A 25,936-nucleotide genomic window follows, 5' to 3' on the forward strand; every position below is an offset into this window, starting at 1 on the left:
TTCCTCTGAGCTCATGAGCTCATTTGATGGGCACTATATGGATAGCAGAATCCAGGAGCAAGAGGGGGAGGCAGTGATCCAGGCATAAAGTAGCAGCTTTGGTCCAGGAAAGAGATGCAGCTTGGGGACAAAGTGGTGACAGTGAAGGTAAGAAATAGTTCCAAGATCCATCCTGAAGAGAGAACCAGTAGGATTTGCTATTGAATCAGAATGTTGAATAGGAGATAAAGAGAAGAGTCAAGGATCAATGGTCAAGGCAACAATGATGTCTAGTAGAACCCTCTGCTATGGAAATGTTCTAGAATAGATCTGCAACGTCTAGTGTGACAGCCTCCAGCACAAGTAGCCCTGAAGCATATGAAATGTGGCCCCAGTGCAACTGAGGAACTGAATGTATAGTCTTTTCTATAGCTTTAACAATAACATATCTAAATCACCCTTCCTCTGAACAACACATCACAGAGGCATGTGTCTGGGTATCTTTTAACTGTTGTTCACACTGTTTCCTTAACTAAGAGCTCCTGGAAGGCAGACGCTGGCCCTTCGTCTATTTTACTATTTGCAAAACTGGCCAAGGGTGTGGAATTCAATAGATGCTTGGTAAATGTTTTTGAGACTGAATCAAAAAGTGAATGAATGGAAAAAAAAATGGAACGGTCTCATGCAGTAGTGGCTACTGTTGTAAACAGTGCAGCTCGAGCATATTTGGCCTGAGCAGCTGGCAGGTTGGAGTTCTGTTTACTGAGGTGTGGAGACCTGCAAGAGGTTTCACAGAGATGGAAGAGAAGGATGGGGAGCACAGATCAGGAGCTGAATCAGGTTGTTCAATAGCCACGTGGAAATCTCTTGGCGGCAATTTGGTATTCAAGTCTGGAATTCAGGCACGTGTTCTCATCTGAGGATGAAAAAATTGAGTCCCTTCTCCCCACATGGAGCTCGAATGAGGCATTCAGCACCATAATACTGGGTGTACTGAGGAAATGAGTGTAGGCGGATAGGAAGACAAGTTTCTCTGATGTTAAGCAGTGGGCAACATGAAGAGGAACCCAGGAAGAAAACAGCAAGCACGATCACGGGCATTCTGAAAGCCAAGTGAAGAAAGCATGTCAAGTGGAAGGAGTTGGCACTGAGCACAGACAGTTCACCCTCAGTAATGAGGGAAGGTGGCCTGTGTGGGCACAGATGCAGATGAGTGAGGATCATGGAGGTGGGGCCTTGGAAGGTTTTCTTCTTGTCACTTCTGTTTTCTCAATGAGATCAACTGAGGCTGGGAGAGGAGGTGCTGGGGGTTTGAGGAGAGAAGGTACGAGTTACCCTTCTTTGGAGTGGACCAGGAAAACCCCATCCACATACTGAGTCCGATTGCAGTGGAGGCTCCGTTAGTAACTGTGAGTGAGGAGTTGAGAAGTTCCACCCTCACAACAACCCTGACCCCCTGACCCACAGGATTAATACTCCCATTTTCTTTTCTAGAGAATGGAGGGAGGAGGGTATCCTGTCTACTTTCAAATGCCTGGAACCCCAGACTGAGCCAGGAGTCCCCAGTTCTCAACCATAAAACCCCCTCCATTAAAAAAAAAGGGTGGAGAGGCTCAGAAGAAAATAAATAAAATTCTTTATTATATCCTAATCACACAGTACAAATGGAGATTAAATAAGAGCAGGAAGAAAATGGGGGCCCCTTCCCCCTACCCCTAAAAATCCACACGCTGATCAATAAATACCCCTCCCCAGAGACCCAGAATTCCCAGCCCCAAAATAGTCCAGGCTGAAGAATCTTGAGTTGACCCCCCTTACTTCATAGAGGAGGGAAACTGAGGTCCAGAGAGTTTACCCATAAGTTCGTCGGTCCTGGGACCTGATTCGTTTCTTGTCTCCCGTGAAGACCCGTGTGTTAGCACCGGCGCACCAGAACTCACACCTGGACGCGGTAGCCCCCGGCCCGCCGCCGGCAGAGCCTCCTTACACCCACCCAGTAGAACGTGAGCATGAGCACCCAGTACCCAACGTAGGCGCCGGCCCCAGCCGCCAGGTGGTAGGCCTCAGCAATCCTGGACTGGCCACTCCAGTCGGCTCTGGCCTCATACACCACACTACGCACCAGGCCCCCGAGCAGCAACAACGCCCACAGGGCCAGCGGCAGCATAGGGACATAGTTGGCGGCCAGCTTCCTCCGGCCTGAGGTGCCCCAGCCACTCTGGTTCATGGTGGCCAGCGCCAGGAACTTGGCGGGCAGGAGGCCTCCCATGTAGAGGGGCGCGTAGAGTGAGAGCAGCAGCATGCGCGCGCAGCCACGCAGCCAGGCGGCGAAGGCTGCCTTGGCCAGCGCCACTCCCTGCACACAGAGCAGCACCCACAGCAGCGCCCACGGGCGGCCCGCGTAGAAAAGCCGCAGCACTGTGGCCGCCACGAAAAAGGGGAAGAGTCCCGAGACCACCGCCTCGTAGGTCATCCACGCATGATGCCGGTGCCACCACAGCGCGTTGTATAGCCACTCGCGGAAATACGACTTGGACCAGCGCGTCTGCTGACTCAGCCAGCGCAGAAAAGATGAGGGGGTCTCCGAGTAGCAGCGGGACCTGGAGGTGTACCTGGACAGGTGAGAAAGAAGTAGGCATTAGCATGGCTTTCCTTAGGGACAGGAATCCGGAGCCAGAATTGGCCACTGCACGTGGCCCCTGGGCATTTTCTCAAACTCTCTGAGTCTCAGTGTTATCATATGTACCCTGGTGTTAACGATGGTCCCTACCTAACTGTGAAGATTCAATACTAAGTTCTTAGGACCAGTATACAGCGCTTGCTCAGTAAATGGCAACTACTATGTGCTTCCGTGTAATCAAAGACTAATAACACAATTGCCATGACTCATATCATTACGGTTACTAACATTATTACTAATACGGTCACTAATCTATCATGAATACTCTTGTGCTTACTGTTATTGGCAGGCCCCATGGTGAGGAACGAGCCAGACATGGTCCCCACCCAGAACAGCGCAAGTGTTGGACCTTCTCAAGGGAGCCATAAACCTCCCTTCGTGTGATCACTAATCAAGCCCTACTGGGTTTCCAGCCACAACCACACAAGGCTAGCATCCCTTTGGTGGAACGCCACCAGATGGCCACTGGCAGTCAGTCTGTTTGGAGGGGTCAAACTGTTCTGTCCCCACAGGCATTACTTAACAGTGTCTGTCCAATCTCCTTCCCCTGTGTCACCTGGCATCCTCAGTGACCTCCCTGCTAACCCCCTTGCCCCCTGCAGTCTGTACTCAAAACATCTGCCAGAGGGATCCTATTGCAACAACATGTCAGCCCTCTGCTGAAAACCCTCCCTCGTTTTAGGTCAAAGTTCTTACCCTGGCCCCCAAGACTTTCACGAGCTGACTCCCTGCTCACTGTCCTCCTTTCCTGACACTCTCCCCCTTGCTATTCCTCCAGTGGCACCATTTTCAGCTGCCATCCATGTCTTCCTCCAGCGCCCTATCTAGCATTTCATTTCTGACCTGTATACTTCCTATTGCCCTTCCTGGTTTTATTTATCCATAGTTTGTTCTACACTTTTCTTCTTGTCTGTCTCCCCAATCAACATAAGCATGAATTTGTGTCTCATTTGTTAATTGCTGTATTCCCAAAGTTTAAAACATTGTAGGCCCTTGCCCTGGCCAGGTAGCTCCATTGGTTAGAGTGTCGTCCCAATATGCCAAGGTTGTGGGTTCAATCCCTGGTCAGGGCACATACAAAAAACTACCAAGGAATGCATAAATCAGTGGAAAAACAAAGTGATATATCTCTCTGTCTATCTCTATCTATATCTCTCAAATCAATAAATACAAACATTAAAAAACACTGTAGGCACTTAATATCTGTTGAGTGAGTGAATGCATGGGTTTGGTTTACCCCAACTTCTTCCTGGCCCTTTCTAGCTTTGTAGAGATCACTTTCCCCTGCTCTAGCCCATACTCCTCTGAGTCTTGTGGAATTACATCTCTTCCTGAAGCACTTACTCATTTAGGCACTCTCCTCCTCTGTCATGTAATTCTTCTCGCTTGCTCCCTCACTGGTTAGATCCTATTCTATCTATGTATCTCTTCCCCTTCCCACCTCACCATACAGTAACAGTGCTGCCATGGTAATCTGTGCTCCCTACAACAGAGCTGTCTCACCCACATCATGTTGTATCTTCTAGGCAAGATTCCCCACCCTCACCTTGCCTCCCTTGGTAGTACATTGACTCACATGATTCAATGCAAATGCTGCCTCTGCCCCTATGGTTTCGTCCTCTCTCCTCTAATGACTCACTTTTAAGAGCCCATTGTCCTGCAAGTTACTTTGAGCTTGGAGAATCCCCCACCTCCCCACCTCCCCCCTGCCACACAGACACATTTGTTGAGATAATCTGGTCTTCACACACATTTGACTACCCATTCCCCTCAGCTTACTTGGTGGCATAGCCCATGCTGAGCATGCGGTTGGTGAGGTGCCGGTCATCCCCAAAAGTGCAGTGGGTGCCCAGGAACTTCTGGTTGTACCAGGCCTCAAGAAACTGCTGCAGGAGGTTGTTCCTGTATAAGCCTGGCGGGGGGGGGGGGGGGGGCGGCACAGGTACAGGAGTATCAGCCTCTGCTGTCGCCAACACCATCCCCATTTCTATCTCAAACTCCAACTCCTCTCCAATTCCAACCCTATCCTTAATCATTTCAGTCCCATTCTCGGCCCTATTACCAACCAAAACTCCAGCCCCTATCCTATTCTCAACCCTAAATCCTTCATCAACCCCACTCCCATCTCAGACTTGTGCCAATCCTGTCCTTGACCCATGTCCACTTTGACAGTAAATTCACTCCAGCCCCTTCCCCAGTCCCGTATCTATTCTCTGCCCCAACTCCTACTCATCCATATCCAAAACCCATCTTCAACTCCAAACCTAGCCTCCCAATCCTGACCTTTACTCCAAACCCACTTATCTCTTTCACCAAACTCCCCCCTTCAGCTCGCTCCTCATCGGCACTCTTTCCTCAGCCCATTCCCAACACCAAACACCAACCCCACTTCCAACTTCCAACCTTATCCCTATCCCCAATTCCCGCCCAAGCCCCATCTTTGTCCACAATCTGAGTCACATCCTCAACCTGTTCTGGCACCCCTTCTCCCTCTCCACCCCATCCATGGCCCTCCCAAGCCTTCTCCCAGCTCACCTAGGGGACCACTGATGCAGGACACACAGTGGAAGTAGCTCTGACAAGCCCGCTCCACGTTGAAGGCCACCCAGTACCGTAGGCTGCTTAAGAAGCTGACCCAGGAGTCCAGAGGGTTAAGGATCCTCACATCTCCGCCAACAGCCCCTACCCGGGGATCCTCATCCAGCACCCTCACCAACTCCAACAGTGCCATTGGGTCCAGCCTCGTGTCTGAGTCACACACCTGCGGGTTAGAAGAGGTCAGGATCAGGCCAGATCCCTGAACAGAGCTGGTGATGGAGGGAAGGGCACCAAGGGGTGGTGAGGAGCCGGGACACACTGCAGTGAGTTTGAATATAACCTTGAGTTTTTAGTAATCTTCAATGTCTAATCACATTTTAAGATGACCCCTAACCCTCCCAAGACCTATGCTGTTGCATAATACCCTCCTCTGGTGTTTGGGCAAGACCTGTAACATTCTTCTAACCAACAGAAGATGGCAAAAGTTATGGGATATCACTCCCATGATTATATGACCTTATACAGAAATGCAATGTTTTGCAATGTAATTAAGGCCCTCATCTCGACTGTTAATCAAAGGAGAGTATACCTGGTGGGCTGACCTGTCAGGTAAGCCTTATATTTATAAGAGGGTCTAAAAGTCTGAGACTTTCTGTTGCTAGCCTAAAAAAGGCTAGCTACCATGAGTTTTATGACTGCTGGGCGGGGGGGGGGGGGGGAATGAATTCCATCAACAAATACATGGGCTTGGAAGAGGCCACCTTGCCATAGACAAGATTGATTGCAGCCTGGTGACACCCTGCACACAGGATCCAGTTAAGCTTTGCCCAGACTCCTGACCCACGGAAACTACATGTGTTTCATTTCAAGCTGCAAAATGTATGTTTATTTACTATGAAGCAACAGAAAACTAATGCAATGCATTAATGAATGAATCACTACATTGAATGATGACTAAATGACTAATGAACAAATGAATTTCCATATTGAATAAATAGATAAATGGATGAAAAAATAAGAGAATTTCAACACTGAAGGAAGAAAAAGAAGGAATTACTTCTTTTCATTTTAATGAATAAATGAATGAATGATCTCCACATTAGATGGAGAGATAGACTTATGAATGAACGCGTGAAGAAAAGAGTTTCTACATTGGATGAAGAAAGAAAGGAATCCCAATCAGGGTACATGCCTGGGTTGCAGGCTATGACCCCCAGCAACCACGCATTGACGTTTCTCTCTCTATCTCCCTCCCTTCCCTCTCTAAAAATAAAATAAAATCTTTTAATTTTTTTTTTTTTAAAGAAAGGAATCTCTTCACTGGGTGGATGAATAGATAAATAAAGGAACGTATGATCTCATATTGGATGGATGGATGAATAAGGAAAGAACTACACTGAACAAAGGCCTCGGGGAAGCAGGATCTGGGCTGTTAGGGTCACGGTGGGGTTGGGGCACCTTCCACTCACCTGCACGTAGTCCACCGAGTCGCCAAGCGCTTTGAAAGCGGTGTACATGACCTCACGCTTGCCTCCCCAGCGCTGCGCCACGCACACGCACCTGTGCGTCCTCACCAGCGCCTCCACCGCCAGCCGCCCGGGGTCCTCTGCCTCCACTTCCCGGTAGGCGCCCTCGCCCACCGCGCCAGCCGCCGCAGGTTCCCAGGGCTGGTGGTAGTTGCCATCCCAGATGTAGGTGGCGGGGTCCTCCTCCGCGAAGATCTCGCGGAACATGTCAACCATGTAGAGGTCCTCTGCGCGGTTGCCATCCACCACCATGAGGACGCGCAGCCGTGTGCGCGGGTACAGCAGGGCGCGGGCAGACGCCAGGCACTGGCGCAGGTACTCAGGGTCCTCCTGGTACGCGGAGATGGTCAGCGCCACACTGCGCGCCGTGGCCGCATCCAGGGGCCCCCGAGCCGCCGCCTTCCGCGCGGCTGCCGCCACCCGCCGGTGCTCCAGGTACGCGAACAGGCTCTGAGCCACCAAGTGCGCAGAGAGGAAGGCCCCGTAGAGTCCGAAGGCTAAGAGGCCATAGCGATCGGAGGCTAGCGGCACACCGGCAGCGTAGGCCCAGGTGATGAGGCTCAGGATGAGCAGCGCGAAGATGATGGTCAGCACCCTCCGGGCCAGGCCAGAGCACTGACGGACTGTCCGGCTGGGCTTGGTCATGTCCTGTTGGAAACAGAGAGAGGGAATAGCAAGGGGAAAGGGCCCTTTCCGGAAGGGGAGACCTCCTGGATATTCCCCAAGCCAGAGATAACATCCCCGTTTTTGTAAAGAAAATCTCCTGAGTACTGCAAAGTTATTTTCATTAGCTAAAATAATTGTGGCAGTTATCAAGGCCAAAAGCCTGATTATATTGATTCGAATACGTCTTTTTTCTATCTCACATTTTAACAGCTCTTAAACCCATGAGGGTTACACTCAGTGGAGCATCACAGTGTAATTAATAGGGTCCCCCCTATTATGTCCCCCCTTTTTGGTGGCACATAAAATAATGATTCATCTCACAAAGGTTCCTTAGTGTTGAAACAATAATAGTAAAATAATATACTATACATCTAAAAGAACAATGCAGGCCTGGCTGGTGTGGCTCAGTGGATTGAGTCCAGCCTGCATACCGAAGAGTTGCCAGTTTGATTCCCAGTCAGGGCACATGCCTGGGTTGCAGGCCAGGTACCCAGCAGGGGGCGCACAAGATACAACTACACATTGATGGTTCTCTCCCTCTGGTCTTCCCTTTCCCTGTCTCTAAAAATAAATTTTAAAAAATATTTTTTTAAAAAAAGAACAATACAACACGGTATGTACCAGGGGCTGCTCTAAGCCTTTTGAAACACTAACTTATTTTAATTCTCACCACAGGTACAATTATTATCACCTCCATTTTACAGATGAGTCACACAGGTGCAGCAACCTGCCCATGGTCACACCTGGAAAGTGGAGGAGGCAAAATTCAAACCCTAAGAATCCAGTCACTAAACCACAAACTAGTATACTGGGCTTACTCCTCTGGCGAGCCCTGCAGGACCAGGTAATGTTTACAGCCACCATACAGATGGCAAAACTGAGGACCGATGAGCCAGGAGGAGTGGGTTGATCAAAGTCACAAAGCTCACCAGGGAAGGACGGTTTTCTGATCTCCCACAGGTGTGGGCTGGTTTTCTTTCTTCACTCCTCCACTCCCTGACAGGGCCAGGTGCCGGTTTGTGAGGCTGAAGAGGCCAGAATAAGAAGGGAGGGGTACCTCCATTTTATTGGCTGTAAAGTGGGGATTTAGCCCGTTCCACGTGCCAGGCACTGCTCTAGGGAGGGAGGTACTGTTACCTGAGGCACAGAGAGGTGTGTTCTCTTGCCAGGGTCCCTGGGCAGCCTGGCTCCATTGTCCTCCTCTAGGTTAAACTGCCTCCTCTGTCACCAGGCCCCACCTCGTGGGTTTATTACTGGCTAAATGAGCCATTAAGATATAGAGCTGTGTTATTCAACACAGGAGTCTCCAGCCCCATGTGGCTACTGAGCCCTTGAAATGCAGCCAGTGTGACTAAAGAAATGAATTGTTCATTTTATTTAATTTAAACTAATTTAAATTTTAACCATGATCCTCAGTCCAGTTCTTAGAAAGCTCTTAAGTGTGTGTGGAAGATGTAGGATCTTGTGTTCTTTTTCAACTGTAAATCTTACAAAACGTCAGCATTTCCATCGAAAATACTGAGTATGACTAAAAGAAAGTAAAATGTCTCATTAATACTTTTGTGTTGATTACATGCTAAAGTGAGAATATTTTGATATATAGCACACTGTATGTCTGTGGCCCAATGCCTGGAGACTTTCTCATGATGGCCCGCAATCTAACGCTGGTGTTTACATTTTTAAATGGTTGGAAACAGTCAAAAGAGGAATCATACTTTGTGGCATGTGACAATTATATGACGTTCAAATTTCAGCATCCTTAAATCAAGTGTAACTGGCATACCACCATGCTCATCTGTACATATTGTCTGTGGCTGATTTCACAGCACCAAAGTTCAGTCGCAAAAAAGACCATATGGTGGGCAAAGCCTCCAATATTGACTATCAGGCCTTGTACAGAAAAAGCTCGCCAACCCCTGATACATTGGGTTAAATAAAATGTATTGTTAAAATTAATTTCACCTGTTTCTTTTTACTTGCTTTAGTGTAGCTACTATAAATGTTTAAATCACGTGCATAGCTCACATTCTGTTTCTAGAGGACAGGGCTAAAGGTGGAGCTTTTAGCCTGGTGCAAGTAACCACGCAATATTAACAATTATTATTACTTCCTCCTGCTCTGTGCCTTTGTCCCAAACCGAGCCCTGCCTGAGTTTCTGGGGGTGGCCAGATTTATGCTGGAAATCGCCAAGGTGCGTGGGCATCCATCCGCAGGGTTTTAACCACAACCACATCAGCTGTGGACACACACAGGCGTATGCTCACATGATGAGGGACACACAGAGGGTGCCCACATAGGAAAACACCCGTGCCCTAGAAAATGCCCCGGACACCTGTTCTAAGGCAGAACTTAGTGATCCTGAGACCCCCCACGAATAGCCACACAGGTGAACTTGGGGATATACGCCTTGGCAGAAAGGAGCAACACCGGGAAGAGGTGCCCACAAGAAAACAGGTGCCCACACCGACACTCACCTGTGGGTCTGGAATAACAGGACAGAAATAGTAACAGTGGAGTTTGAACCATATGAAATTGCCATTTTTTACAAGTTAAGAGTGACTTGACTTGAACACGTAAAAAATTCAGGCCCACGTGTCAAGCAAATACCTCTCTCTCCACCTTTCTCTCTCTCTCCCTTTCTCCCTCTCTGTCTCCCCCATTTATTCCTCTCCCAACCCCACTCTAGCACACAGACATTCAGATTTATAGCAACAGGAACATGGACGTGTCACATGTCACGCATAGACGGGATGGCCACGCACACACAGGACCCACACACTCACCCTCGCGTGGTCACTGTCGCACACAGATGGTTGCTGTCACACACCTGAGCCCATACAAAATTCTCCAGCACACGCGGTTGTCCCGCACACGTGGTCGCACACCTGGTGGTGTCCCCTCCGCCCTTCTCCGCAACCCGGCCCGCAGTCCCCCACACGGACTCGTCACGCACACACCTGTCTCATGTCTGCGGGTCGGCTAGGCGCTCTGCTCTCCTGCTGCTCTCCGAGTTTCTCTGTGGCCCGAGAGCTGGGGGGGCATTTGAAGACCAGCGCTGGCGGGGGCGGGAGTAAGGGCTGACGTCAGGGCTGAGCTGGGCCAGGGGCTGTGAGGTCAGGGACGCCGGGCAGCCCCACCCACTTCCCGCCACTACCCAGCTCCCGCTCCCCCTGCGCCCAGACGGGCTTCCCCCGTCATCACCACCCTCCCGTCGCCTCCTTGGTCTCCCCCTTCACTCGCCTCCCCTCTCCAGTTTTCTCATCTCCCTTGTCCCCTATCCCTGTGTTTCTCTCCGTCCCTATTTCTCCGCATCTCTTTCCTTAACCCCTATTTTTCTCCCCTCCCCCATCCCCAGCTCGCCTCGCCTCTCCCTTCTCACCCTCGACAGCGCACCCCCAGCCCCGCCACATCCCCTCCCCTTCTAGCCCCAGAATCCGGTCTGGGTTGGGTCCCCCAGGGACTTGTCTGGGGAACTGGCAGATGGAATAAAACGAACACACGTGCGTGACTGTGGGCGTGTCTGTGCCCGCTGGGTTGTGAGGCACGGCTGTTTGGAGAGGGAGCTGTGAGAAAACGTGTCCCATCAGCGCGTAACTGACGGGGCCATGTGTTCCTGTGTGTAGGCGTGGGTGTGGGCATGCGTGCGTCTCTGCCAGGGGCTGAGCAGGAGGCCGAGACACTGGTCTGTGTCCCCAGGGGCCTGGGGGTAATCTCAGGGTTGTTGCTCAGCTGTCCCAGGGAGCTGCTGGGGGAAACTGAGTCAGCTTGAAGGTGCAAGGGCGGGGGGGGGGGTGCCCTGTGGCATCTGAGCCGCTAGTCCCTCAGAACCAGAAAATCCATGCCCTTTTTTAATGATTATTTCTGTCTCCTCCTCTTACCATAAAACCAGTGTCTCTCTCCCTCCGTTGCTGTCTCCCTTCCTGTGTCTGTGACTCTAATGCTTTGTTTAAGATTTAGATTATTCATTTATTTACTTATTTTTAATAAGAGAGAAGGAGAGAGGGAAAGAGCAATGTGTGGTTGCCTCTCACATGCCCCCTGCTGGGGACCTGGCCTGCAACCCAGGCATGTGCCCTGACTGGGACTTGAACCCACAACCCTTGAGTTCGCAGACTGGCACTCAATCCACTGAGCTACACCAACCAGTGCTGATTCTGATTCTTTAGCCCTGTGCCTTCCCATGTCCTTCTCTCTCTGTCTCTGTCCTCTGAGCCTATCATTTTGTCTATGCCTTCCTGGCTGTTTCTGTCCATCTGTCTGTCTGGTTCACTTTCTCTGTGGGTTTCTGTCTGTTTTTCTCCACCTCTATCTCTCTTTCTCTCTCTCTCCGTCTCTGTCTCCCTGCTCACTCTGTCTCTAAATTTCTGTGTTTCTCTGTCTCTAAATTTCTGGCTCTCAGTCTTCCCAATGTCCTTATTCTGCTCATTCTGTGCCTCTCTTTTCAAGTGTCTCTCCCTGACTTTCTCATTCATTGTCTTTCTCTCTCTCTCTCTCCCCTTGAGTTTCTCTGCCTTTGCCTCTCTTTATATATTTCTATCTCCTTCTTTCTGAATAACTGTATCCCTTTCTTTTTCATCCCCTGCCTCCCAGTCTTTGTTTCTCTCTGTTCCTCTCAGTGGCTTCCTATTCCTCCTTTCCCTGCCTCTGTCTATCCATCATTCTATCTGTCTTGATCTGTAGTCTCCTTCATTCTCTCTGTACCTCTGTGTATCTCCTTCTGAAGCTCCACCTCTGTTTATGTTTCACTGTATCTTCCGCAGACCCCCCCTCCACCCCATTCACTGTTTCTCTCTGTTTTGCTGTCTCTAAGTCCTCCTCTGTCCTCACTGTTCCACCTTGCCCCGCCTGTCCTGGAGCTCTCCCCTGCAAGGTGCCAAGCCCTCACTCCCTGGGTTTTCCTGGAGTGGCAGAGTGTGCAGGGCCAGCGCCAGGTTGGGCCTTTGCCTGGCTGTCAAGGGGAAGGAGGCCAGTTCAGGGCCCACCCACCAGAGCAAAGTCAGCCTGTGCTGACGGGGTTGCTGGAAGCCTGGGCCACCGCCTGGTGTCTGGCTGTGTCAGGATGATGGGTCCTCTGGTGGGAGCTGAGCCCAGAGGAGGAGGGGCCAGTGATTCCTCTACCCCAGGGTGGGGCTAGGGGGAAGTACAAGCTCCACTCAGAAGCTGGGCTTTTGAGTATCCAGCCCCCACCCTGCCCTGCTGGGTGGAGCCGCTGTATAAAACCAGATGTTTCTAAAACCAGAGTGTGGATGAGGGAGGAGGGACCAGGACTTTACACCCCAATAATTTCCTCTAGGATCCTGGAGTCCAGGCCCCCAGCCCCTCCTCCCTCAGACCCAGAAGCCTAGGCTCCCAGAATCCCTTGCAGAGAGAAATGACCAAGGCTGGAAGGAAAGAAGACAGAGCTGAAAAACAAGGACAGGGGAAAGTGGACCCTCCCACAGCAGGAAGGAACTGGTGGTGGTGGGACTACCTCCTGCTCCCCTCACTAACAGCCATGTCTCCCAGAACCTTCCGCTCCAATGGGGCTGATCTCCGGTCCCTGCCTTGGGTCCACAGTGGTCCTCCCAAGATTTCCATTATCATCAGAAAACCTCAGGGTGTGGTTTCCAGACCAGAAGGACAGAGGAGAGAAGAGTGGGGAGATAATAAGGCAGACATGGAGAAAGGCAGAGGACAGGACATGTGTTTACTGTAGGGACATCTCTTGCACTGGTGACGGGCCAGGCTCCCAGCTGGGCGATGCCAGGATCAGATATGACTCAGACCTGGCCTGGCCCTTGAGGAGATGCCAGTCTGGTAAAGGAGACAGCTGTGTAAACAGAGGGCCACAGACCAGTTTGAGGATGCACCAACCCAGCTGGAGAGTCAGGGAGGGCTTCTTGGAGGAGGTGATGTGCTGAAGGAATTAGCCAGGGTAATAGCAGGGATGGAGGTGGGGGCTGAACAATGGAGCAGAAAAGACATTCAAGGCAAGGAATGCCCTGGCCAGACAAGAAAGTATGGATGGATTGATGTGGAGCATAAATGGTGAAACATGGAGGTGTGTTGGGGTGGGGTGCATAAGAGAGGATAGGACTTTGTCTGGGGTCACTGGGGAGCCATGGGAGGGCTGTGAGCAGGGGAGGGGAAGGGGCAGCTCTGGCATCTGTGAGGGACACTGTGAAAGGACAGGCTGAGGACTTTTGGCCTGGGCAACTGTGTGGTGGGTCATATCAGGGTCTTCTCTGGGCTAGAACGAGCTCTGAGTCTGAGCTTGGAAGTTATGAGACAGGAGAAGCACTAGAGATGGGACGTGCAGAGCCAGGTGAACCCTGAGGAGCAAGGAGACAGAAGGTGGACAGCAGAGGGGGCAGGCCGACTTGGGGGTTCATCCACTGGAGCTGTTCTGACTACATCTGCATCCTATCAGGGGTGTATTTTATTGTCTTAATGATTACTGGCCTCAGGGGAAACTAGGGAGAGCAAGGAGCCCAGGGAAGTAACTTGAGGAGGTCTGTGTTTTGTTAAATGCTTAGTCCAGGCGAATGCTTTCTCTGCAAGGTGTCCTTCAGAGAAGGGGTGTGCTTTGGGACAATCTAGATACTGCAAGACAGAGGAGAGAGAAAGGGAGGAAGTGGGAGCAGAAGGGGGTTGGCTCGCCTGACCACCCTCTTTAACATGACCCCTGCCCCATCCAGGGCTCCTGATCCCTTTTACCCACCTCTACTTTCTCTTTTTTTTTCCATAGTAGCTGCTGTCTTCCTACATAAAGTATAACTTGCCCATTTATTTTATCTTTTTTGTATCATGGGCATCTCCCTGGTTAGCACACTAGCCTCCCCAGGCACAGTGTCTACCTGTTTTGTTCCTGACAGTTTCCTCAGGGTCTGGACCAGTGCCTGGAACATAATAGGTGCTCAATGCATATGTGTCAAATGAGTGAGTGAGGTCGAGTCAGGATGGTAGAGGGGAAAGAGAAAAAGGAAGAAAAGGAGAGAAGAGGAAGGAAGGAGGGGGAAGCAGAGGAGGGAGACAGAGGGGAGGATGGGGAGGAAGGCAGAGAAGTGGGAGGGACAGCCCAGCAGCTGAGAGGCCCCCACAGTTCCCAGCATCCTGGTGTCCACCCCTCAGAGCGGCCAGTCCTGAGAGGGATGGCACGAGAAGCTCCCAGTGAGGTGGGGCCCTGGGCCAGGCATCCCCAGATCAGCGAAGATCCCAAATCTGGAGGCAGACTGCCCTGGACTTCCAGGAACTCAGAGGGCTCAAATCTCAGTGGAGCTCCAGCCGGGCTGTAGTTACTACACAGGCTGTTCTTCCTACATACCACGTTCTGGGAAACACCTAGACCTCCCAGATCCTGCTGAATTCCTGAGAGAGAGGGAAGGAGGCAGTTATGATGGTACACACCCCTCTGCCCCTGGAGAGGCTGTGGGACCTCTGAGCCAGGGAGGAAAGGAGGGCCCTGGGTGCCCATAACCCAGTCCTTCCAGCTGAAGACGCCTCCACCCGGCTTCCTCCATTGCTGGAACCCTTTCCCTGGAGGAAAACAGAGACAAAAATTGCCAGGGGGAGGGAGAGAGAGAATTCTTGTTCCCAGCTCTATCCTCTCCCAGGGAAGCAAGATGGGAGTGATTTCAGTTTCCAGAGAGAGAAAGTGAGACCTGGAAAGAGGAGTTTCCTGACTCAGACCTGTGTGGCTCCCCAGGAGGCTCTTCAGGCCCTGGTCTGTGGTGAAGGCCGACCTGAGACTCAAGAGGGACCACAGAACTTCATCAGCAGAGTAGGGGAGGCACAGAGCAGGAGCATGCGTGCAAGAGAACATTGAGTCCTGCAAAATTTCCTGTCAGAGCTCAGAGGGGGGTGGACTGCAGAGGCCAGAGGCCAGGCAACCTCTTCAGCACACAGGAGTGCAGGTCCCAGGTGCCTCCTCCTTCAGACCCAGGGGCAACAGAACTAAGATAAGAAGGTTGCTAAGAGAGAAGGGGCTAGGGGCCCAGACTTCTGGGGCTGAGGGAGGAGGGGCTTGGGGCCTGGACCCCTGGGTCTGAGGGAAGAGGGGCTGGGGGCCTGGACCCCTGGGTCTGAGGGAGGAGGGGCTGGGGGCCTGAACCTGGGTCTGAGGGAGGAGGGGCTGGGGGCCTGGATCCCTGGGGCTGGCATCTGGGACCTGCACTCCTGCGTGCTGATGCCTGGCCTCTGGCTTCTGCAGTCCACCCCCTTCTGAGCTCTGACAGGAAATTTTGCAGGACTCAATGTTCTTTTGCACGCATGCTCCGGCTCTGTGCCTCCCCTACTCTGCTGCTGAAGTTCCGTGGTCCCCCCTGAGTCTCGGGTCGGCCTTCACCACAGACCAGGGCCTGAAGAGCCTCCCGGGGAGCCACACAGGTCTGAGTCAGAAGGCGGATGTGAGGATGGGGCACCAGAGGGACTGGGAGGAGCTGGTTACTTGCATGTTCTTGGCAAGAGACGAGGGTTTTCTTCTCCTTTTTTTATAATTGAATTTGTTGAGGTTAATAAAACCATACAGGTTTCAAGTGCACAGCCCTATAACACATCATCCACACACTGCATTGTGCATTTACCACTGTTTTATTCTCCTGAGTCTCTATTTTTAATCTGTGAAATGGAACTGTCTCAAATTGTCCTTCACAGGGTAGCCCTTCCCATCAGGAGATGGGACACTGAAATTTTTGGTGTTAGCTGTTCTTCAACCAGTAGCAACTCAGGGTCCCCATGACTGACTCAGGTGGCAACAGGGGGACCCTTCACCCACCCTGACTACCTTAGCTCTGGTTTGGGGAGTCAGCCTGGTTGGGGCTGGGAGGAATTCAAGCTCTGGAGCCAGATGCTCCTGGGTTCCAAGGCTGGTGGCCTTGGGCAAGCCACCTCCTCACCCTGGTATAGCTTCCCCATCCACCTGTGGGCAAGGAGAGTCCATCACCCTATTGGTGATCCCTGGACCCTAGCTCCCTCATGTCACAGGGTGGGGTGAAAGACCCTCCCACTCTGGGTCATTTTGGTGAGCTTAGCATAGCAGGAGGCTGGGAAAAGTTTGGGGAGCAGACAGTAGGGCATAGATGTCATGCCATGGAGGAGGCACCCCTGCAGGCTTCACGGAGGGGAAGTCAGAAGCAAGCCTGGAGGCCCTCCTATGGTGGGTGCTACAGGCTGCAGTCCTGTGGGCCGACCATGAGGAAGTGAGAAGGGGAATGAAGGCTGCCACCGTTTTCTGTCTGTCTCTTGCCAGCACAGGGCTGTGGGTTTCAACCCAGGTCTCACCCTGGCCGACACTCCCCTGGCCCCTGTGATGAGATCCACTTTCCAAATGCCGAACTTGAGGCTCAGAGAGATAAAGGAAGGGGCCTAAACCACACAGCCAGAAACCAGCTCCACCCTCTGCTCTTGTCAGCCTAACCAAGGGTTCTGCAAATGAGTCTGTGGGCACAAGAGCATCCTAGTCACATGGGTACACTTACTAAAGATGCAGGTTACTGGGCCTCGCTCCCATATATTCTGACTCCATGAGACCAGGGCCCCAGCAGTGACTGAAACAAATGCCCCAGAATTTGAACCATATGAAATTGCCATATTTACAGACCAAGAGTGACCAAATATCGGGGATTTCATTTGGTTCGGCTTAAACTGAACATCTAAGAGAAGTTCAGACCCACGTGTCAAGCAAATCCAGACCTCTCCCCCAACTCTCTCTTCCCTCCCTCCCTCCCTCCCTCTCCCTTCCCCTCCCTCCCCCTCTCTGTAAAAGTTTTACTGAAGTACAATACACAGAACATTGTGCATACCATAAATGTCCCATCAGTGAACGTTTACAAGGTTAACACATCTGCGTAAGCAATGCCCCCACCAAGAAGCAAGACACCCCCGCCCGCCTCCTCCCAGACCCCTACACGTGTACTCGCACTCGTAGGCGCACGGGTAAGCACTGCTGTAACTCCAGCGGGCACAGGGGGGCGCCCTTCTTATTACTCTTCTCGGCGAAGGGATCGCAGGGCACAGCCTGTTTGCGCTAGGATTCTTTCTCACGTGACATCTGTGAGATTCCTCCGCAGTCCTACCTGTTGCTGCTCTTGCTCACTCTCCTTCCTGTAGGAGCGTGTCACCGTTTCGTCGTGTGATCATCCGCTGTCCCTCTTCTTTGTGCAAACAGTCCCCCTACAGAAGGGATTGTTAAGAGACCGCTTCCAAGTGAGAAGACGGGGGCTCAAAGGGGTGAAGCCCTTGGTGGCAGGAGCCTGGGTGCCCACAATCCTCGGTCAGCTGTCGGCTGAGGGACTCAGTTCTCCACCCCTTGCGAGTGGCATCCTGACCCGGGCGAGGCTTCTGAAACTGCAGAACTTCAGGAAGAAGAGGGGAAGCACAGTACTTCCCCCACCCCTTATCCACAGCTTCCCTTCCTGAGGTTTCAGTTACCAACGGGCAAATGGGAAACTGCAGAAATAAACCATTGGTGAGATCTAAACTGCACGTACATCCCAGTAGCTTGATGAAATCTCATGCCGTCCTGCCCCATCCCGCCGCTCCATGTCCCCTGGGGTGTGAACTGCCCTTGTGCCCAGCATCCCCTTGCTGTGAGTTCACCGCCTGCCCGTTATAGTTCCTTCACAGCCCGCTCCGTTACTAGATGCGCTGTCGCTCCCTTGTTTTACTTAATAATGGCTCCGAAGACGTTCACATAGCTCTTATTGCAGCATATTGTTGTAAGTGTTCTACTTTATTATTAGTTGTTGTTAACCTCCTACCATGCCTACTTTGTAAACAAACTCTATCATAGAGTTTCCTCTATCATAGGAAGAACCATAGTATATGCAGGGTCCAGGGCTGTCTGCGGTTTCCTGCATCCACTGTGGGTCCTGGAACCGAGCCCCTGCGGATAAGGGGAAACCACTGTAGACTCGGGGCTGCTTGAGTAGCAGGAACCAGGGTCCCTCCTGAGTCTTACTACTTCGCTCCTGCCATCCTGTGGCCCTCAGCACCTTGGAGTGGATTTGGGATCATCTGGGCTGAGGATACAGAGGTCTCTGAGGTTTTATAGGTTTTCAGAAAACACCACCGACTCTCTGACAAACACATTGGTCAAAAGCAGAGAGAAACTGGGACTACAAAGACAAATGTGAGAGCATGAGGATACTTATCGCTTCATATTTCCTGGGGCCTGTGTGTGCCAGGTTCTGTGGCCAGAAATACAGGCGAACTGGACACAGAACAACCCTAATCAGCTCAATGTGGTGTGGGGTGAGGCCCTCGGTCACACTAGAGCCACCAGGGCCAAGCCTGTGGCCACTAGCCACATGCAGCTAAGATTTAAGTGGATTAAAATGAAATTAAATTTATAATCTAGTTCCTCCACTGGGGATTAAGACTCTGGGTTGAGTACATGGCTGCCATGAAAAAGGGGGTGGTTGATGAGGAGGAAAGTTGGGAGAGCTGCTGGGAGCTGCAATGGTCCCATTCTGATCTCAATTTTAACATGTGCCCCCCCGCCACACACACACACCAGCTTGGTGTCCTGCAATTTAACTTAATTCTGACACAGACTACCCAAAGATAGCACCAGATCACACAGGTGAAGGGCTCAGTCCTGGAAGCCTGCCCCTTTCTCCATTTCAGATGCCAGTCACTAGTCCAGGTTGCTACTTGTGCTTCTGTCCAGCTATAGACCAGAGGTTCCCACCACACCCTTGTTAGTTTCTATTAATTTGCTAGAATGGCTCACAGAACTCTGGAAACTCATTTACTCACTAGATTATCTGTTTATAACAAAGCGTATCAAAGGATACAAATTACCAGCCAGATGAAGAGATACACAGGGCAAGGTCTCAAACAAAGGAGCATCTGTCCCCATGGGGTTTGGGGCCTGACACATGGAAGCTTTCTGAATTCCACTCTTTTTTTTTTTTTAATGGAGGCTTCATCACATAGCCATGATTGATTACATCATTGGTGACTGAACTCAATCTCCAGCCACTCACTTCCCCCCAGAGGTCCAGGAGTGGGACAGAAAGTTCCAGCCCTCTAATCACAGGGTTGGTTGGTTCTTCTGGTGACCAGCCTCCATGGGTAGGGGCTTTGCAAAAGTCACCTTAATGTAACAAAAGACTCCCTCATCACTCTCAAGGGCTTCAGAAGCTCTGTGCCGGGTGGCAGGATAAAGATCAAATATATGTTCCTTATCATAAATTACAGTATCATAGTTGCTTCCACAATTGCTAACATGGAAGCCACCTACCAGTCACATTACTTAGCTAAAGAAGATAAAGTTCTTGCCCTCCAAAAGAAAATACTGGGCAAAGGGTGTATACAGAAAACAACACTGCAACAAAACCTTGCACACAGAGATATTTGTAATAGCATTCTTCACAACAACCAGAAAGTCAAAACAACTAAAATGTATATCAGTGGATAAGTGGAGAAACAAAACTCAGTCTATCCATACAATGGAATATTATTTAGCCATTAAAAGGAATGGAGTACTTGCTACAATGTGGATGAACCTTGAAAAGTGAAAGGAGCCAGACATAAGAAGTCAAATGTTGTAAGATTCCACTGAAATGAAATACCCAGAATAGGCAAACTCACAGACAGGAGGCAGATTCGTGGTTTCCAGGGGCTGGGGCATGGGGAATTTTTGCATGTTGGGTTCAGAGTTTCTGTTTGGGATGATGAAAAAGTTCTGGAGACAGATGTCAATCTGCCACCTCTCATGCAATGCAGGCATGTGCTGACTGGGAACTGAACCAGTGACCTTTTGTTTTGTGGAACGATGCCCAACCCACTGAGCCACACCAGTCAGGGCTATAACCAAGTATTATTACATCTTGTGTATTCTTGTGCTAGAAGGAGGCAGAACAGGAGACCTCAGTTCCACTCTTCTCTCTGTGGTTATCTTCCCCTGACAGGAGGGTTACTCTTCTCCATCCATTGGGTGGGCTCAGTACTCCTGGGGTTAAAGAAGAACATGATAGCAATAAACAGTCCAAATGTATGCTGGGTGTAAGATTTATTTAGACTAGGTACTCACAGTACATATAAGACTTTTGCTAAGAGCTCATCCTCCTTTCAAACCCTGCATCAACCTTCCTCAAACATTTGTTCATTGTGAGGATGAAACAGGTTAATACCATAAAGCAAGAGCCAGTGATTAACACACACTATGTACAGAATAGTGTTAGGATTTTGCAATTATTTCACAGATGAGGAAACTGAGACTTAGAGCACTTTATTGCTTAAAGTCTCCAAAAAGCCCTGGATGGCATAGCTCAGTGGATTAAGCAAGGGCCTGTGAATCAGAGGGTCACCTGTTCAATTCCCAGTCTAGCACACATGTCTGGGTTGCAGGCCAGGTCCCAGTAGGGGGGCACATGAGAGGCCACCACACAGTAATGTTTCTCTCCCTCTCTTTCTCCCTCCCTTCACCCACTCTCTAAAAATAAATAAACAAAATATTTTTTTAAAGTCTTAAAAAAAAGTCTCCAAAAACCCCAGGTTGTCAAATACCAGCATTGGTCTTGTTCTGCCCTGTCCTGCCATACTGCTCTGCAAATAGGGCTGTTTAATATAATTGCCACTCACTGCATATTTTGAGCCCTTGAAATATGGCTAGTCCTATTTGAGGTGAAATATAAGAATAAAATACATCATATTTCAAAGATATAGAATGAAAAAATCATGAGAAATACCTGTTGATAATTATATATTTGGGGAGGGAGTGGGTGGAGGTGGAAGAGGGTACAAGGGGAGTAAATGGCAACAGAAAAACTACGATAAAAATAAACTATTTTAAAAAACTAACTTCACTGGTTTCTTCTTACTTTTTCAAAGTGCCTACCAGACAATTTAAAAGTATTTATGTGGCTCAAGTTTCTTTTGATCTTTGATGCTCTACGGTGTGGGAAAGAATTAGTTTTTTCCACCTGCATGCAACTGCAGACATACCCTGAGGACGTTTGTTCTCAGGAGTCTCCAAGGCAATCGTTTACGAAGGTTGATGCAATGAATAAGGACGATGCTGCAATGACAGGAAGGGACACACCAGAAAGGAAAAGCTGTGCAAGGGACTCTGCCAAGGCCTGGGGAAGGGAGAAAACCTGTGATCTCCAACCAACACAAATCATGCTGGTTTGAGCCATTTATTGAGCCCCTTCAAGGGGGCAGTCACTGTATCAAATCCACACCTTTCTTGCCTCTGAGCTCAACAAGCTGAGAATTGGCTAAATGTCACCATCAACAAATAACAGAAGAAGAGACTTGGGCTTTGAGAGGGGAAGTGACTGGCCTCCAGTTTAAGGTTGCAATTTTGACAGGGCAGAGCTGAGTCCCGCTGAGGGGTCCCACACAACATCCAGGATCAGTCTCTTCATATGGAGACACCTCACCGTTCTGGAAGGCTACTGCTTCCCTATTACATTCATTTCCCCATGACTCATAGTAACTATTATCTTGACTTTTCTGCTTTCTCCTTAAAGCTCTGAACCTCCTCTGTCATGCCCACTTGCAGCTGATGTCCTTGCCGTATACTCCACCAAATCCACACTCCTGTCTGCTCCAGCTTCTACCTCCATGGCCAGGAAACAAGTATCCCTGCCCAAGACCTATGTTCTACTTGCCCTCTGAATCCCAGCCCCTCATTTCCTCAGGAAACTCCTTCCTTCATTTATCCTCTCTCTTCCAGCATCAATATTTCCTCTCCATTCCATCATTCCCATCAGCACTCCCAAACAGTCTAGAACCTCTTATCTTTAAAAAAATTTATCCTTCGACTGCACATTCTTCTTCAGTTTCTAACCAATTCCTTGGTTCTGTCTCACAGCAAAACATCTGAAAAGAGTTATATGTGTCTGCTGTATTCATTTCTTTACCTTGTATTTCTCTAGAACTCACTCCAAGGAGCCCTTTTCCCCCACTCTTCTACTGAGTGTGCCCTTGTCGAGCTCCCCAGCCCCTACACAAACCGTGATCCATGATGTGGACAGTTCCAGGTTCTGGCTTTCTGAGGAGAGTGACTCTGTCCCTAATGGTCTTAGCAGAAGATCCACAGGAGGGACTGAGGAGGGGTGAATGAACTGCAGACAATTGGGTAACAGGAAACCAGGGCTCCTTGTGCTTCTCTGTGGCCTCAATACACCAAGAATAAATCAACATGGCACTTGTTTTAACAGCATTTAGGGAGCACACTGGGTCCGTTTAGAAACTTAAGTAACTGACTATTTTCCTCAACCTCAATCCTCTGTGGAATGCAAAATTCCAAACCTCTCAACATCAAGAGTTAAAGGATCTGGGTGTCCAGAACCTTTCTCTCTCAATGAATCAGAATAAATAAATAAAGGAGCCAGTACTGAGGTGAGAAGAATCAGAGGTAAGCAATGGAAGGCAGAGATGACAATGAGAAAGACAGGAACCAGAAACACAGAGAGAGCTCCCAAATGGGAGGCAGAGAAGGTGAGACAATTGGACAAAATAGAGCACGTCCCACCCACTCACCACTGCCACAGTTCTCTGCTCCTGTGGAAGCTCATTAGTAGGCCTCTAGCTCAAAGAGATGGTGGTCATCCCCAAATTGCTGCATTATCCATGGATATTGGAGTCATACAAGGAATTATGGGAAGACAGAGACAGAAGTAAGGGCAGTCATCCTAAACACATTATCCCCAAGGCCTTGCATCAATTAGAATGTTTTCAGTTATAACTAATTCATAATATATAATTATACCTCACAATGGCTTAAACCAGGACAACATTTATAGTTTACTTTACAAGAAGTTTGGAGATTGGTAGTGCTAGGTTAGGTTCTATTTAATAATCATCAAAAACCACATTTATTTTATTCCTTTCACTTTATTAACCCAAATATGGTAGATTTCTTCCTGGAGATTGTCACCTTATGGTTGCAATATAGCTGCCATAGCTCCTGACTTCACACTACAGCATCCCAAGCTGGAAAAATGTAAATTAAATAGGGAATCGCTGAAGATTTTTGGTCAGGAGTGAGCTATGTTCAGATTTGTATTGTACAAAAATTTCTTGGGGGTTATACATAAAAGACACATTTTAGAAGGCTGCAAAGGAAGGAAGGGTGACAAGTGTGGATGTGACAAAGAGTCAAATGGAAGCCAAAGTTGTGGGGAAATAAAATGAACAGTAGGCAGAGGGCACTGCAATGCACAGAGAAGAGAGGCCTACATGCTGGGGAAAAAAAAATAAGAGACATGGAACCTCACAGAGAGTAACTGACAGACAGATTCCCAGGTATCTGTAAAAATCTGGCTGAATAGACCTATGAAAAGATGCTCAACATCACTCATCATCAAGGAAATGCAAACCAAAACCACATGAGGTTCCACCTTACACGGGTCAGAATGGCTATCAATACCATATTTTGCCATGTATAATGCACATTTTTTTGCCCAAATTTTTTAGGGGAAAATAAGGATGCACATGATGCATGGGTAGTACTAATTCTGTATCTATGTAAATGTTTTAATTCTTTTATTTATGCTTATGTGTTAAAAGTATAACTCTAGAAAGCAATAATGATATCCATATGCAAAATGATACCCTTTTGCTTTTAGATATAAGTAAATAAATAACTGAATTAAAAAATTAAAACAAAAAAGTTTTTTTCCTGAGAGTTTGAGCCAAAAATATAAATGCACATTATACACAGGAGTGCATTCTACATGGCAAAAATACATTAAATCAATAAACAAGTGTTAATGAGGATGTGGAAAAAAGGGCACCCTAGTGCAACTGTTGGTGGGAATGCAAATTGGCACAGCTGCTATGAAAAACAGTATGGAGGTTCCTCAAAGATTTTAAAATAATAAAACTACCTTGTGACCCAGAAATTCCACTTCTGGGTATTTACCTAAAGAGATCCTAATTTGAAAAGATATATGCACCCCCATGTTCATTGTGAAACAGGACAGTAGCAAGCTAGCAAAATTTCTGAGCAAGTAGAATAGGGACACTGAAACAAGAAAACTAAATAAGGCCAAACAGCTTGAGCAACTTACAGGCAGCCAGTGAATCACAAGACCTTGCCTCCCCTAAGCAAGGACAGTTGAAAGCAAATGGCTTAGACCCTATACCTTTCCTCCCTAACCAGAGAATACATAGCTTAAATCATACTGGCCTGGGAAAATAGAGAACAGAGACCCAATTAATGCCATTTGTGCCAGCTAAGCCCAAGGATGGATGAAATCAGGGAAACAAATAACAGAAACCCTGTTAGAGCCAGACAGACCCAAGATCAAAGTAAAACAGTATAGCAGACCAAAGAATTTCACCCAAACCCCCCCCATAGGCTCATTTTGATGCATGAACACACTAAAAACACACCTGGAAAGCTAATAAATATTCTGCTGAAACCCTCTCCTAAGATTCTCACCCACAGAAAGGAGATAAAAGCCCCCAGGACAAAGTTTCAGGGTGGGCTCATTCTAGAGCATGCCCATGCCCCTACTTGGGCATAAACATTTTACTTCCTTCTAGACTCTAAGGGTCCCCATGAGACTTGCAGCCAGGAGAGCAGTGGGCAGTGGCAGCTCAACCTGGACTAACCCCCTGGTCTTGTCTCCAAGGCCCTCTTTTCTCTGACTTCCCAGCAAGCTAAAAGCAGCTCTGCTTTGGCTCATGTCTTTCCTATCACATTTCTAGGGAGCCAAAGCAGAGCGCTGCCTAGGCTCTCTCCTGTTACTTCTTCTACCCCGAGTCCTTCCTTTGTTTCACTGTCCACAGCTTTAATAAGCATATGCTCAAAATCACCCGGCCTTGTATTGTGAAATCTTTCCTACATGAGGCCAAGACACACTACTGGCCAGCCTGAGGCAGACCTGCTCTGGGCTAGTTCCTGTCCTGTAAAAATTGCAGCATTATTCACAATAGCCAAGATATGGCAGCAACCCAAGTGTCTATGAATCAATAAATGGATGAAGAAGATGTGGTGCATATGTATAATGGAATATTACTTTCCCATAAAAAGAATGAAATCTTACCACTTGCAACAACATGGGTGGACCTAGAGGGTATTATACAAAGTGAAATGAATCTGAAAAAGACAAATACCATAAGATCTTACTAATATGTGGAATAAAAAAAAATCGAATGAACAAACCAGAAATGTACTCATAGATACAGAGAACAAACTGATGGTCTCCAGAGGGGAGGGGGTTGGGAGCTGGGTAAAAAAGGTGAAGGGATGAAGAACTACAGATTGGCAGTTACAGTCACAGGGATGTAAAGTACACCACAGGGAATATACTCGATAATATTGTAATAACTATGAATGGTCCCAAGTGGGTACTAGATTCATCGGGGAGATCAACTTGTAAGTTGTATAAATGTCTGGCTGCTATGCTGTACACCTGAAACTAACATAATATTGAATGTCAACTCTAATTGAAAAATAAAATAAAAATCCGGTTGTTCTTCTTGGAAGTGAGGCATGCCCCTGCATGTTTCTCATAAGCTCTCTTTGCTGATGCATAAGCAGTTTTTGTTCCTTGCTACCAAATGGCTCCTGATTAAGCAAAATTTGCAAAAATGGATAAAAGCA

At 48.9% G+C, this 25,936-nt stretch overlaps 1 protein-coding gene across 1 annotated transcript; it reads right to left on the minus strand.

Moving 5' to 3' along the window:
* Nucleotides 1–1,598: 1,598 nt before the first annotated feature.
* Nucleotides 1,599–14,376, minus strand: HAS1 (hyaluronan synthase 1). The gene is made up of 6 exons (XM_028529783.2): nucleotides 12,376–14,376; nucleotides 10,347–10,444; nucleotides 6,667–7,371; nucleotides 5,195–5,420; nucleotides 4,439–4,571; nucleotides 1,599–2,591 (listed from the first exon to the last, which is right to left on the minus strand). The coding sequence occupies exons 2-6, from the start codon at nucleotides 10,353–10,355 to the stop codon at nucleotides 1,916–1,918; spliced, it is 1,749 nt and encodes a 582-aa protein (XP_028385584.1). The 5' UTR covers nucleotides 10,356–10,444; nucleotides 12,376–14,376; the 3' UTR covers nucleotides 1,599–1,915.
* Nucleotides 14,377–25,936: the final 11,560 nt, after the last annotated feature.

This window comes from Phyllostomus discolor, chromosome 12 (genome assembly GCF_004126475.2).
Source record: "Phyllostomus discolor isolate MPI-MPIP mPhyDis1 chromosome 12, mPhyDis1.pri.v3, whole genome shotgun sequence".
Lineage (NCBI taxonomy): Eukaryota > Metazoa > Chordata > Mammalia > Chiroptera > Phyllostomidae > Phyllostomus > Phyllostomus discolor.